Here is a 14,890-nt window from a genome sequence, read left to right as displayed (position 1 = left end):
GAAATCTCCAAGGCTGCAGGGAGGCACAATAAAACTTTCCTCTAAATTTCATAAAGATGGAAAGCTTTTGCAGACCATGTGTCGAGTTTACAAAATAAAACTCTTCATTGTTTTGAAAAATACTGGAGAATTAGAAAGTTTTAAGTAATAATTTTAAGGATTTTCTATTTTTCTTTTAAAAATATTACTTGATGACAAAATGATGGTCTATTTTGCTAATATATATTTTTTCAGGATTACCATGTTTGGTGCGTGGTGGCAACTATGGCTGGAAAATTTTCCATAGGGGCAGCGTTTGGCCTTATATACCTTTATACAGCAGAGCTGTATCCAACCATTGTAAGGTAAGAGTTACTTATTTTTCTGTTGTTTTCTTGGTATCTTTCACTTATGTGTCATTTGATTACATCTGGCCTTTGAGTATAAATGCTTTCTTTCCGTAGAAGTTACTGGAGCTCCAAGCTATGGGAGGGTTACATGATGACGCTAATTCTGAATCTGAGGCTTTGTCTATACGTCATTAGCAAGGATATTAGAGAACTTGTTTTGAAATAACACTCTTATTATCCTAAAACCATTTTAAGTCTCAAATACAGTCGACTTACATGGACTCAAGGCTAATTTTCTCAGGTTGTATCTCTTGATGTCCTGATGTTAGTTGTGTTAGTTTGTCGGGGCTGCCATAACAAAGCACCACAGACTGAGGGGCTCAAACAACAGAAGTGAATTTTCTCACAGTTGTGGAGGCTAGAAGGCTGAGATCAAGCTGTGTGGCAGGTTTGGTTTCTCCTGGGGCCTTTCTCCTCAGCTTAATAAGAGATACTTATTCCTGTTGAAGGCACATTCTTTGCTTCCTACTAGACATTCTATAAGGTTTAAATAACTTTTAAAGGAATGCATGTTAAGATATTGCTTGACTTTAAAAAATTGAAATAGGATGTTCCATAGATATAAATCTTTCGGTTTCCCAAATCCCCACTCCACACCCCAAATAAACTCCTGCTCTACAAGACTGATGTTATCCTCAATATTAGACTCAATGAGCGTATGTAAGGGCCTCATCTGCATAGCTGATGCTGATTGGTTTCCCTGCTTTTTTGGTCTTGAATTGTCTTGAATTATCTGCATGTTTGTTCGCACTGCTGTTTCACAGAATGAGAATATAAATCATGAATGATTCTTAAAAAATCAAAGTAAAATTATTTCCAAGTATATTAAGCTAAGTTAAGTTTTACTATTTATTCTCTGCTAGAAGGGTGGACAGGGGCTCTGGGCAGCTGTTCCCTCACTCTCTGCAACCTGTGCCTTTCTCGTCTTCTGTTCTTGCTGCTGTATGAATCCTCTCTGCGTTTCCAGGTCGCTGGCTGTGGGGAGTGGCAGCACGGTGGGCCGTGTGGGGAGCATCGCGGCCCCATTCTGCATTTACCTCTCCAGCGTTTGGATCTTCATGCCACAGGTGTTCATCAGTTGATAGAACTTTACTGAGATAGCAGCGAGGCAGAAGAGCTGACTGCCTCCTTTATTTTTATTTATTGGAAGCCAATTTATAATTCGGTTATGGGGGTTTATAGAAACCTAATTAACAGCTCACCAGCTGGTAAGTAGGGTGGTGGGTTGTTGTTTTTCTTGTTCGTTGATTGCCTTCTCCCCCTCTTCCCCATCCCGCCCCGCCTCCGGCCGTGAGCTGTTAATCAATCGCAGCTCTGCCAGCCAGAGCAGGGCCTCTGCTCAGCACATCGTGAAGCCGGGACTGCGCAGGGAGAGCTCTGGTCTCTGGTCTCTCAGCCTGCGCCCCTCTGTCTGGATCCGCAGGCTGCCTCCCACCCCCAGCGCTTGCCTCTGTGTTCCCACCGTGTGACGGCTGGTCAAGGCCAGTTCTGGAGGCTGCTGCTCCCGGAAGGACCCAGTGGTGTCTGGCGGAGAGGTGTAGGGATCTGTGGTTTCCAGCTTCCCCAAAACTTGAGGGGCTCTTCACAGGCAAGGCTGCCTGCGTGCTTCCTCCTGGCTCCGGCAGTGTGAGCCGTCCTCCTGGTTATGAAGTGTGCGAGGGGTTCTGTGCAGTTTGCACGTGTCCTCGTGGCCGGGCTGAGAGTTTGGGAAACCACGCGGACCACTGTTACACACCCGGGTCAGGAAGAGGATGGGGGGAGGGGAGGGGGCAGGGAGATGCGGACAGTGCGGAATGTCGGGGGTGGCCTGAGGGGCTGCACCACCAAGGGGAGAGCCCTGGGTGTGCCGGCCCTCCCTCCCCCTCCAGGCTCCCTCTCCGGGACTTCTTGGTCCTCGTTCTCTCTAGGCTGTTCCCTCTGGGGCTCCTCCTGTGCTCCTGTCTTCTTCTGATTGCTTCATTCTCCAAGAGCCATTCTGGCTGTCTTTCTCAGTCCCTGCGCGGGTGACCTCTCCTGATTCTGACTTCTCTTCCAAGCAGCAGACCCACTAGCCTCATGGATAGTCTCCCTGGGTGACTAAACAGCTTCACCGTTTCCCAAACCCAGCCGGCCGGTGACTTGCATTTCCTCCACCCGACTCCGCTCTGCGGTAGGAGTCCGTGGCCTGCAGCGTGACCCTTGAGCACCAACTTTTTATTCTCCAACCCACGACACCGAGTCCTCTCCTTCTCTCTCACAAGCAGCCTACTCACCTACTCCAGTCCAGCCCCTCATCACCGCCTGCCTCTCTGGTTCCTTCCCTGCACATGCCCCGGCCCCATCAGAGTAGTTTGCCGAACCGGAGCTCTGGTCCAACTGCCCCTCACCTTCAGAGCAAAACCCAAACTCTGCCTGATACTCATGGCCTTTCCAGATTGACCCCCTGCCCATGTTCCCTATTTTGTTTTGTTTCCTCACACACTTCCCCCTCCTCTCCACACCCTGTTCTCATTCATCCCCACCGGCGTCCTCTGCCCGAACATCCCCTCTGCAGAGAATGCTCCTCCCCCCACAAACTTCATGTATCTTTATTTTTTTTAAGAGAATGGGACCAGTTTTATACATTCTGTAGCCATGAAAGTAATGTTAAAACCAGAAAAGCAGATGAGGCTTATTGACTAAATCAGGACCACCTGTGGAAGAGAAGGGGAGGCTTCTGGGGTACAAGCAGTGTTTTCTTGTGGGTGATCAAGACCATGATGTGTTTGCTTTATAATTATTTCTTAAACTGCATTTGTTTTATGCATTTAAAAAAATTATGTCATTTTATGGTAGATAGGTAGATAGATATAGACTTTTTTTTTTTTTTTTTTTCCTTTTTGAGAGGTAAATCCAAGAACTTTTAGGATCCAGGCTGCCTCAGAAGCTTGCACTCCATCTGGGTCAGAGCCCTGAGGGCTCCCAGGACCGTAAGATGCGTTAAGGCAGTGACTTCTTCCCAGTATGTCTATGAAGTCCCTTTCACAGGGTCTTCCTGGGCTTCGTGGAGAGCAACGGCCTCACCAGGTTCTTCTGGATGAGGATGTCCTGGAGCTTTAGTGGCTGTGACTTGCATGGCTGGGGAAATGAGACCAGAGCTGGACCCACTTGCCTCATTCCTAGTTCGTCCTCCTGCACTGCCTCTGCCGGACAACTAGTGGAAGGCCCAAAGCTCTAGGGGTTTAGATGAGGCAGCTAAACCTCTTTTAAGACCAGAGCAAACCCCACTTCTTTAAGAAGCCCACCCAGATCCAGTGATGCAACCTCTCCCTTTCCCAGGTCTGCATAGCATTTCGTGTGTACCCTTTCCACAGCCCGCTGTCGCAGTCTGGCTCTATTATTCACACGTATGTCTTTGTCCCCCAGTTAAATTGTTGAACTCTTGCAGGATAGGGCATTTTGTGTACCCACAACTGAGTCCACTGGAGCATTTCTCTCACCTTGCGTGCCATTCATGCTATAATTTACTTAATATTTTAAATCAAATAGAATGGCTTTTAAAATTTAGCTTTGCCCTAAACAACAGTAACAGTGAAATCATGGGTGTTATACTAGTTACATGTTTTTCTAAAATACACTAACAATCTCATAAGTAGTAAAACAAATTGTTTGAGATGTTCTTAAAAAAAAAAAAAAAATCACCTGGCATACACAGGTGGTATGCGTCTGCTCTTTGGGAATCATTGTCTCAGCATGGTTCTCTCTCGTGTCCCAGTAACAGGCACTCAGTCAAGTTTGCTTAATTGGGGGCGTAGGGTCTGGCCTACACAGGAAGGAGTTTTGGAGAATCCACCACTCTTTTTAGGTCACGGACTTTTCCAGAAGCATCTCCTTTGTGCTAGCACTTTATGTTCTTTGTTAAATAAATAAAAGATAAAAATGGAAAAGATGTTTTTAAAAATAAGCTAAGACACACAGAAGAAGATAGACAAATCTATAAAAGCAAACTGCTATAAAATCACTAAAACCAAATAAAGACTTTTTTTTAAAGGACATCCATAACGGTTCATTATGGACTACAGAGATAAAAGGGGTTTTTAAATTTTATTTAACAGGTACTTAAATAGTGCTTGTTATGTAACAAGCTCTATTTGTTTGTTTTTTGCTGTATGCGGGCCTCTCGCTGTTGTGGCCTCTCCCGTTGCGGAGCACAGGCTCCGGACGCGCAGGCTCAGCGGCCATGGTGCATGGGCCCAGCCGGTCCGCGGCATGTGGGATCTTCCCGGACCGGGGCACGAACCCGCGTCTCCTGCATCGGCAGGCGGACTCTCAACCACTGCGCCACCAGGGAAGCCCACAAGCTCTATTTTAAGTGCTTTACAAGAAGTAGTCTTCACAGAACGCAGGTACTGTTTTTGTTATCCCTATTTAAGTGACAGAACTTGGGTTCAAACCCAAATACCATGCCTTTTGCATAGGTCAAACAAATAAACAACCAGTCCTAAAAGGGATACAGAGAAATAAGTTTTTCCTCCACCCTGACCCTGGTCCCCCCTTCCCCAGGACAACCTCTGTCAGCAGGGTCTTGTGTATATTTGCAAAATTATTCTGTGAAGTTACTTCCTTTGGACGTAGTAGATGTTACTTGTTATTTTTAATGAGTAAAAAAATAAATTATTAAATTTCTCATTAAGCTTATTTATGGGTGTCAAACTGCCTAGGGAGCCAGTATTTTCATTTTGAGGAATAGAAATGGTAATCTAGAAGATAAGCTTATATTTTCTCTTTCAAAAAGAAGCACATGAAAATCACTCCTTCTGTTGCTTTTATTATCAACCATCATTTTTTTAGTAATCTAAGGGAAAAAAGTGGACGCCTAATTCATATCCTGTTTGTATTCATGAACTCATTTGGCAAAGGTTGAGTGTTGATTTTGAATTAGCCTCCCTGCTAGGTGATAAGCAGCAGAGATGAAAGAAACAGCGTTTGTCCTGAGAGATGTCCAGTCTGGTGCAGAAGGCAGAAGCCCCAGAGAAGAGGGCTGTGGTAGGGAAATGCAGGGGTTATGGGGTGGTAGGCGAGGGCTACCAACCGAGGCTAGGGCCAGAGGGGAGGTTTCCCAGAGGAGGGGGCTTTAATCTGTGTCTGGAGGAGCCAGTGAGAGTCAGCAAGGTGGAGGGGGAGAGAAGGGAGTTCCACGCCGAGGAAACAGGAAGGCAAAAACTTAGAGGGAAAAGGAACTTGACCAGTTTGAGTTTGGGTGCAAGCATTACTGCTAACACCCAGGGTGGGTTGAGGGAGCCAGGATATATGGGTGAAAGGATGGGCAGGATCTCAAAGGAGAGCAGAACAGAAGAACATTCAGACCTAAAGGTGGGTTGGAGAGGACAGGATGCAAAAGTTGTATCCACAGGACCCATGATGAGTTTGCATATGGTGGAGGGGGGCAGCTGGAAGGATGGGAAGCTTGTTCTCGGGGCTGGAGGGAACCCAGAGGGGGAACAAGGTTGAGGTGGGGAAGGACAGTGCACTTGAATTGTGGGTGATGAATGTGAGGTACCTGCTTGACGGCGGAGGCTGGGGGAGGCATCCAGGTGGCAGGTCTGGAGCTCAGGGGACACGCCCATGGGAGGTACAGATTTGGGAGTCAGCTTATGAAGAGGTGAGGGAGACTGAAAAGCAGAACCCTGGGAACGGTGGCATTTAAAGCCTGATGGGAAGAGGGGTCCAGTGCAGAGACTGAGATGCAACAGCCGGGGAGACAGGGAGGTGACCAGAACCCCAAAGGAGGAGGGCAAGTGAGGAAGGCAGGACAGGACAGCGGCTAAGAAAGAGCAGAACAGGGAAACGTGCATCAGGTTTGGCAGCTAGGAATCTGTGGCCTGGGAAGAGCAGCTTCTGTGGGTGGTGGGAGTGGGCCATGCTGTGGGGAGCAGGATGGAAGGAGAAGCAGTGAGCGCTGTGGAGAGGATGGGCTGGGGGCTGCAGTGGGTGTGGGCTGAGGCAGAGGGCCTCTTTTGCTTGTTTCAAAAGACTCGAGAGTAGTAATGATAGCTACCATTTATTGACTCCTTAACATAAGCCAGTCCCTGTTTTGAGTGCCCTAAATGTGTCACTTAATTTTATCCTTCCAACAATCCTTTGGGGGCAGGTAGTAGTATTATTTCCATTTTACAGATAAGGAAACTGAGGAGCAGGAAAGTTAAGTCACTTGCCCAGGGTCATACAGGTCGCAAATACAAGTTCCTGGGCAGAGTGGGTGCAGAAATTATAAGAGGCTCAAGAACATCTATTTTTACCGAGGGAAGCTAGCCAGTGGAAAGGAAAGGATCAAACATCAGTGAGAATTGGGATTGACATATAGAGACTACTATATATAAAGTAGATAATCAACAAGGACCTATTGTATAGCACAGGGAACTCTTCTCAATACTCTGTAATGACCCATATGGGAAAAGAATCTAAAAAGAGGGGATATATGTATAGGTATAACTGATCCACTTTGCTGTGCAGCAGAAACCAACACAACATTGTAAGTCAACTATACTCCAATACAGATCTTTTAAAAAGTTAGATCCAATTGATGCGTTCCAAAAAAACAAATCAGCGGGTAAGAAGGGAGGTCTACTGATGGAGGAAGACCCCACCCCACCGGCACCCTTCCACCTCCCACCCACAGGAGGAGGTGAGAGGTGACAAAGGCTCCTCCTTGCCGGAGGCAGGGGCGGGGCGGGGGGGGGGAGAGGAGGGTGAGGGGGCAGGGGTGGGGGGAGGGGGAGGTTTTGGGGATGCTTGTAGTGGGGCTGGGGGAGCTGGCCAAGGGCCATGGGAGACCAGGTCTTCTGCTGAGAGTGAGAGAGGAGATGGAGGGTTCTGAGTTTGTTTAGTGCCTGACTATTCTTACCACCAAGTTAAAAAGGAAAATCCAGTCTTGTCTTGGATATTCCATTTGATTCTATTTCTTGTTTAGACTTATTCAGTGTTTTTCAGACCCTGGCAGAGGGCTCTTCTGGGGTTTCTACGTCCTTTGCAATGTCACTTTAGATTCTGTTACTGCTTCTAGGCTTACTCATGTATTTCTAGATTTAGGTTGTCAGCGTTCTGCAAACAAAGTAAGGAACCGTCTTCCCGGGTCACGTCTGTTAGTGATGTGGCCTCACAGCGCGTCACAGTTGCACTGTGTCTCAGAGGCTGTAAAAGCATAAGTATGCAGATTTATCAGAAAAACGGTGCCTTAATTTATTTTTATGGGGTCTTCCCGGGCAGTATTTTTTGCTAAAGGGGTTTAAATTATATAAGGACAAAGTTTTTACAGACCATAAAGAGATTTAGTTCTAAAATCCACCCAAAATCTACATAGTGATCAACAGAGAATAGATGTGCAGACTTTAGTTTTTAATGTGATTTGCATTTTTAAAAGCAAACACCTTGGTGCTAGTCTAAAAGGTTGCCTTTTACGTGTCAAAACCTGGAAAGTCAAGAAATACTGAATTTTTACAGGAAATCACTTGGACCCACCCCTCCCCCACAGTAGCAGCTAGTTTCCATTGCCTCTGTTTTGTTTCCCCCTAAATTCTGTAGGTTTTGGTTCATTGAAACATTCATTTGTGCATACATGCATTCATTCATTCCCCACCATTTATTGGATGCTGATAGCATGTCAATTTTTGGGGCCGGGGCAGGGTTGACTAAGACAGTCCCTGGCCGTCAAGTCCAAATCCAAGACTCTGGGTTTCCCCATGAGACTCTGGAGTCTGGGAAGACAGGGCAGGGACTTTTTTTCCCCTGTGTAGCTCCTAGGACAGTGCCTACATGAGTAATAATGCAGGTAGTAACTGGGATTTATTTAGTAGGTGGTTAATGAGTGATCAGATTAAGCCTAGTCAACAAATTAAAGAACCCCTGGACCAGCATAAGTAACCAAAAGGTCTCACTAAGGAATAAATGACAACTGTTAGGTCAAATTCAATTCTGTTGCCCTCTGAAAAAGGTTCAGAAATGACTATTCTCTGAAGGATACCTTTCTTTCTCGATGTGTCACTTATTCTTTTTTTAATTCCTTCTAGTTGCTTGTTGGGACTTCAGCCTTCGTGAGTGGAGTGCTAACGTTCATGCTTCCAGAAACCCTCGGGAAGCCTCTGACAACTACTTGGGAGGAGGCTGAAAAAGAGAGCAGTTCAGGCAAATTACTTTCCACAACCGATAATACTGCGTTAGAAAATATCGCAGTGGTTAACTCTGAGGATTCCGGTCTTAATAAATAAATGTGCCAGACGTGCTGTGTAGCACCTGAAATATTGTTTAATGCTTTTGTATTAGAGGAACATTATTCTCATCTCCTGCATGTCACGAGTATGTGTCTTTTTTTTTTTAATTTTGTAAGAACGTTTTGAAACAATGGCTTGGTAAAAGTAGAAGAAATAAAAAGCAAGATGAGAATTCGCATTTTTTTTACACTGCTTTCTTATTGCCACAAAATATTTTTCCATATTTGTTCTTCTGTGTCACTGATTCTTGCAGCCCTGAGGGACTGCTACACACTCCCTTCAGTATCAGGATCCCCTCCCCACAACCGGGGACCCGGACTGTCGACTGGGAAGGGAGGGGGCATGTGAAAGTGTTTTTCTTTTGACAAAGCCGCTCGAAGATTCTATTTCTGATATTCCTTCCTCTCTTAGGAGAATCATAGCTCTAAATTCAAGTTTTCAAGTCATTCAGAAATGCCCCATTAAAAAACACTTGTCTAACCATAAAAGTTATAGCTACACAAAAAGATATCTTGCTTTCCAGCACCCTGAAGGAAGAGGGCTTGAATATGCAGACACATGTGCTTGTGTTTGGCCCAGTTAAGGGACACACATCTGCTAGGGGCCAGGAGTGAGTTTTCTAGCCTGACAGTCTGATTTTTCCTAAATTTACCAAATTCTCTCCATAAGTCTCATTCCCTGTACATAGAAGCTGTGGCATTTTAGTGTACTGCAAACTTTTTTTTTAAAAAAAAGGGAACTTGATTTTTATTTATTTATTTATGTCTATGTTGGGTCTTCATTGCTGCGTGGGCTTTCTTTAGTTGCAGCAAGCAGGGGACTACTCTTTGTTTTGTGCAAACTTGTTATTGCAGTGGCTTCTCTTGTTGCAGAGCACGGGTTCTAGGCACATGGGCTTCAGTTGTTGTGGCTCGCAGGCTCTAGAGTGCAGGATCGGTAGTTGTGGTGCACTGGCTTAGTTGCTCTGAGGAATGTGGGATCTTCCCGGACCAGGGCTTGAACCCGTATCCCCTGCATTCGCAGGCGGATTCTTAATCACCGCACAACCAGGGAAGTCCGCAAATATTTTAAGTTTGTAGATCATCTAGGAAATTGACATCTGGATCTGTTCCCAATATTAAAAAATTTTTTTAAGTATTCTTGCCTTTTAAACATAATTTATAGAAAGATTTACTTTTGTAAAGATTTTACTTTTGTAAAGTAATAAACTTTGTTTCCTCAACTTCACTTTTTTTTTTGCGGTACGCGGGCCGCTCACTGTTGTGGCCTCTCCCGTTGCGGAGCACAGGCTCCGGACGCGCAGGCTCAGTGGCCATGGCTCACGGGCCCAGCCACTCCGCGGCATGTGGGATCTTCCCGGACCGGGGCACGAACCCGTGTTCCCTGCATCCCCAGGCGTACTCTCAACCACTGCGCCACCAGGGAAGCCCTCAACTTCACTTTTATCTGGCAAAAATAGATTAAGATCCTGAACATTTCAGCTGCAAAATTATGGCATAACCTTATCTGTTAGAGGAGTTTGCAGTCTACATAACTTTCCCATAGGTTTTGGGTATTTTCTTCACTTGGGTTTCATCAGAAGTTCATTATTTTTTCCTTTGCTCTTGAAATTTAGCTGTTGGATATGTCTTATGTCCAGTACATTAGAATTGATGAAGCATTAATGTTATCTGCAGAGGCAAGTAAAAGATTAAGACAATCGTAGAGATACTGTTGTTTAAAAAGCAATTGCTGGGCTAAAAAGCATTGCTTGGGTCTTGATTTGTGACCCAAGATATGATCTATCCTGGAAAATGTTCCATGAGCACTTGAGAAGAAAGTATATTCTGTTGTTTTTGGATGGAATGTCCTATAAATATCAATTAAGTGCATCTTGTCTAATGTATCATTTAAAGCTTGCGTTTCCTTATTTATTTTCATTTTGGATGATCTGTCCATTGGTGAATGTGGGGTGTTAAAGTCCCCTACTATGATTGTGTTACTGTCAATTTCCCCTTTTATGGCTGTTAGTGTTTGCCTTATATATTGAGGTGCTCCTATGTGAGGTCCATAAATATTTACAATTATTGTATCTTCTGCTTGGATTGATCCCTTGATCATTATGTAGTGTCTTCTTTGTCTCTTGTAATAGTCTTTATTTTAAAGTCTATTTTGTCTGATATGAGAATTGCTACTCCCGCTTTCTTTTGATTTCCATTTGCATGGAATATCTTTTTCCATCCCCTCACTTTCAGTCTCTATGTATCCCTAGGTCTGAAGTGGGTCTCTTGTAGACAGCATATATATGGGTCTTATTTTTGTATCCATTCAGCCAGTCTATGTATTTTGGTTGGAGCATTTAATCCATTTACGTTTAAGGTAAATATTGATATGTATGTTCCTATTACCATTTTGTTAATTGTTTTGGGTTTGTTATTGTAGGTCTTTTCCTTTTCTTGTTTTTCCTGCCTAGAGAAGTTTCTTTAGCATTTGTTGTAAAGCTGGTTTGGTGGTGCTGAATTCTCTTAGCTTTTGCTTATCTGTAAAGGTTTTAATTTCTCCATCGAATCTGAATGAGATCCTTGCTGGGTAGAGTAATCTTGGTTGTAGGTTTTTCCTTTTCATCATTCTAAATATGTCCTGCCACTCCCTTCTGGCTTGCAGAGTTTCACTGAAAGATCAGCTGTTAACCTTATGGGGATTCCCTTATATGTTATTTGTTGTTTTTTCCTTGCTGCTTTTAATAATTTTTCTTGGTATTTAATTTTTGATAGTTGGATTAATATGTGTCTTGGCGTGTTTCCCCTTGGATTTATCCTGTATGGGACTCTCTGTGCTTCCTGGACTTGATTATCTATTTCCTCTCCCATTCTAGGGAAGTTTTCAACTATAATCTCTCAAATATTTTCTCAGTCCCTTTCTTTTTCTTTTCTTCTTCTGGCACTCCTATAATTCGAATGTTGGTGCAGTTAATGTTGTCCCAGAGGTCTTTGAGACTGTCCTCAATTCTTTTCATTCTTTTTTCTTTATTCTGCTCTGCAGTAGTTATTTCTACTATTTTATCTTCCAGGTCACTTATCCACTCTTCTGCCTCAGTTATTCTGCTATTGATTTCTTCTAGAGAATTTTTAATTTCAGTTATTGTGTTGTTCATCATTGTTTCATCTTTAGTTCTTCTAGGTCCTTGTTAAACGTTTCTTGTATTTTCTCCATTCTATTTCCAAGATTTTGGATCATCTTTTCTATAATTAGTCTAAATTCTTTTTCAGGTAGACTGCCTATTTCCTCTTCATTTGTTTGGTCTGGTGGGTTTTTACCTTGCTCCTTCATCTGCTGTGTGTTTTTCTGTCTTCTCATTTTGCTTATCTTACTGTGTTTGGGGTCTCCTTTTCTCAGTCTGCAGGTTTGTAGTTCCTGTTGTTTTTGGTGTCTGCCCCCAGTGGCTAAGGTTGGTTCAGTGGGTTGTGTAGGCTTCCTGGCAGAGGGGACTAGTGCCTGTGTTCTGGTGGATGAGGCTGGATCTCATCTCTCTGGTGGGCAGGTCCACATCCGGTGGTGTGTTTTGGGGTGTCTGTGACCTTATTATGATTTTAGGCAGCCTCTCTGATAATGGGTGGTGTTGTGTTCCTGTCTTGCTAGTTGTTTGGCATAGGGTGTCCAGCACTGTAGGTTGCTGGTCATGGAGTGGAGCTGGGTCTTGGTGTTGAGATGGAGATCTCTGTGATTTTCACCGTTTGATATTAGTTGGAGCTGGGAGGTCTCTGGTGGACCACTGTCTTGAATTTGGCTCTCCCACCTCAGAGGCACAGGCCTAACACCCAGCCGGAGAACCAAGACCCTGTCATCCACACGGCTCAGAATAAAAGGGAGAAAGTAAGAAAGAAGGAAAAAAAGAAAGGAAGGAAGGAAGAAAGGGAGGAAGGAAGGAAGAAAGAAAGCAAACTTAGAAAACAAATCCAGCAATGATAACAAGTGCTAAAAACTATACTAAAAAAGAAAAAAAAAAAAAGGACAGACAGAACCCTAGGACAAATGGTAAAAGCAAAGCTATACAGACAAAATCACACACAGAAGCATACACATACACACTCACAAAAAGAGGAAAAGGAAAAAAAAATTATATATATCGTTGCTTCCAAAGCCTACTGCCTCAATTCGGGATGATTTGTTGTCTATTCAGGTATTCCACGGATGCAGGTACATCAAGTTGACTGTGGAGATTTAATCCGCTGCTCCTGAGGCTGCTGGGAGAGATTTCCCTTTCTCTTCTTTGTTCTCACAACTCACAGGGGCTCAGCTTTGGATTTGGCCCCGCCTCTGCGTGTAGGTCGCCTGAGGGCTTCTGTTCCCGTCCGGAGAGGATGGGGTTAAAGGAGCCGCTGATTCGGGAGCTCTGGCCGAGGGGAGGGAGGGGTACGGAATGCGGGGCGAGCCTGCGGCGGCAGAGGCTGCCGTGACATTTCAACAGCTTGAGGCGCGCCCTGTGTTTTCCCGGGGAAGTTGTCCCTGGATCACAGGACCCTGGCAGTGCCGGACTGCACAGGCTCCCGGAAGGGAGGTGTGGAGAGTGACCTGTGCTCGCACACAGGCTTCTTGGTGGCTGCAGCAGCAGCTTTAGAGTTTCATGCCCGTCTCTGGTGTCCACGCTGATAGCCGCGGCTCGTGCCCGTCTCTGGAGCTCGTTTAGGCGGTTCAGTCCCCTCTCCTCGCGCACTCTGAAACAATGGTCTCATGCCTCTTAGGCAGGTCCAGACTTTTTCCCAGACTCCCTCCCGGCTAGCCGTGGTGCACTAGCCCCATTCAGGCTGTGTTCACGCTGCCAACCCCAGTCCTCTCCCTGGGATCCGACCTCCGAAGCCCGAGCCTCAGCTCCCAGCCCCCGCCCGCCGCGGCGGGTGGGCAGAGAAGCCTCTCGGGCTGGTGAGTGCCGGTAGGCACCGATCCTCTGTGCGGGAATCTCCCCGCTTTGCCCTCAGCACCCCCGTTGTTGTGCTCTTCTCCGCGGCTCCGAAGTTTCCCCCCTCCGCCACCCACAGTCTCCGCCCGCGAAGGGGCTTCCTAGTGTGTGGAAACCTTTCATCCTTCATGGCTCCCTCCCACTGGTGCAGGTCTCATCCCTAGTCTTTTGTCTCTGTTTTTTCTTTTGCCCCTGTTTTTTCTTTTGCCCTACCCAGGTACGTGAGGAGTTTCTTGCCTGTTGGGAGGTCTGAGGTCTTTTGCCAGCGTTCAGTAGGTGTTCTGTAGGAGTTGTTCCACATGTAGATGTATTTCTGACGTATTTGTGGGGAGGAAGGTGATCTCCGCGTCTTACTCTTCCGCCATCTTGAAGGTCTCCTCCTTTTAGCCATTATTGTGGTTTATCTCTACATTTACTTGGATCGTCTTTAATGTCTTTCAATGAAGTATAATTTTCTCCATAAATCATGCACATTTCTTGTATTTTTCCTAGGTAACTATTTTTATTACAATTAGAGATGTTAAGTTTCTAATATATTTTCTACTGTTTATTTTGGGCATAAAGGAGGGTGCTTGATTTTTCTATGTTGCTCCTATATCCAGCAACCTTGATAAAGAGTGTTTTTAACTCAAAAGGAAAAAAAACCCACTTTATTGGGAGAAAAATTGGGCTTTACAGCATAACAATTCACAGATATGTCATACAGGAAACCAAACATACTTTGTTCCTCTAGCATTTCTTAGTATGCACAGCTTTCTGATTTTATACTTGAAAAACAGTGATGTTGTATATCTATAATAGTTGGAAGCTAGTCATACGTAGCACATCAAACCCGTCTCTGGTTGTAAACATTTCAAGGAGTGCTTTACCACCACATTGGAAAGCTCAGAAAACAACCCACATACAAGTAGGTAAACTTCAGGCAGATGACCTTGTTACCAGTTCTGTTTAACTGTGGACCATACATCAACTTGACCTCAACAGGCAATGAAGTGTGAGGGGCAGTGGAAGCACGTGGATTCAAACAAACAAACAAAAAACCTGGCTATCAGCCTTCTCACTTGGGCAAATCAACCTCTCTTTACCTCAGTCTCCTCATTTGAAAATTCAGGATCATAATAAAATGTCGCTCACAGGACTGAAAAGATGAGATACTATATCTACATCATTTAGTGCCACCCTGCACAACCCAGATACTGTACCATGCTGTTTCTCCATGCACTTTATACGATTCCACCATGCAGTCAAGGAGAGTGTGGCAGCCGTCCTGTCCAGTCTTGGTCTTGGCCAGCTGGCATTTGGAGCCCATCATGCTGTCTCTGTCCAATTTGATTGTGTCC

General features: G+C 44.9%; 1 protein-coding gene across 1 annotated transcript in view; it reads left to right on the top strand.

The window, feature by feature from the left end:
* Positions 1–8,792, top strand: part of SLC22A16 (solute carrier family 22 member 16) — a 33,232-nt gene extending 24,440 nt beyond the window's left edge. The window contains exons 6-8 of the mRNA XM_019929210.3: positions 235–344; positions 1,357–1,456; positions 8,414–8,792. Coding sequence (XP_019784769.3) covers positions 235–344; positions 1,357–1,456; positions 8,414–8,611 — 408 coding nt within the window. The 3' untranslated portion in view covers positions 8,612–8,792. The remainder of the gene's footprint in view (positions 1–234; positions 345–1,356; positions 1,457–8,413) is intronic.
* Positions 8,793–14,890: the final 6,098 nt, after the last annotated feature.

This window comes from Tursiops truncatus, chromosome 12 (assembly GCF_011762595.2).
Source record: "Tursiops truncatus isolate mTurTru1 chromosome 12, mTurTru1.mat.Y, whole genome shotgun sequence".
Classification (NCBI taxonomy): Eukaryota; Metazoa; Chordata; class Mammalia; order Artiodactyla; family Delphinidae; genus Tursiops; species Tursiops truncatus.
This window is presented reverse-complemented; position numbering and strand designations above follow the sequence as displayed.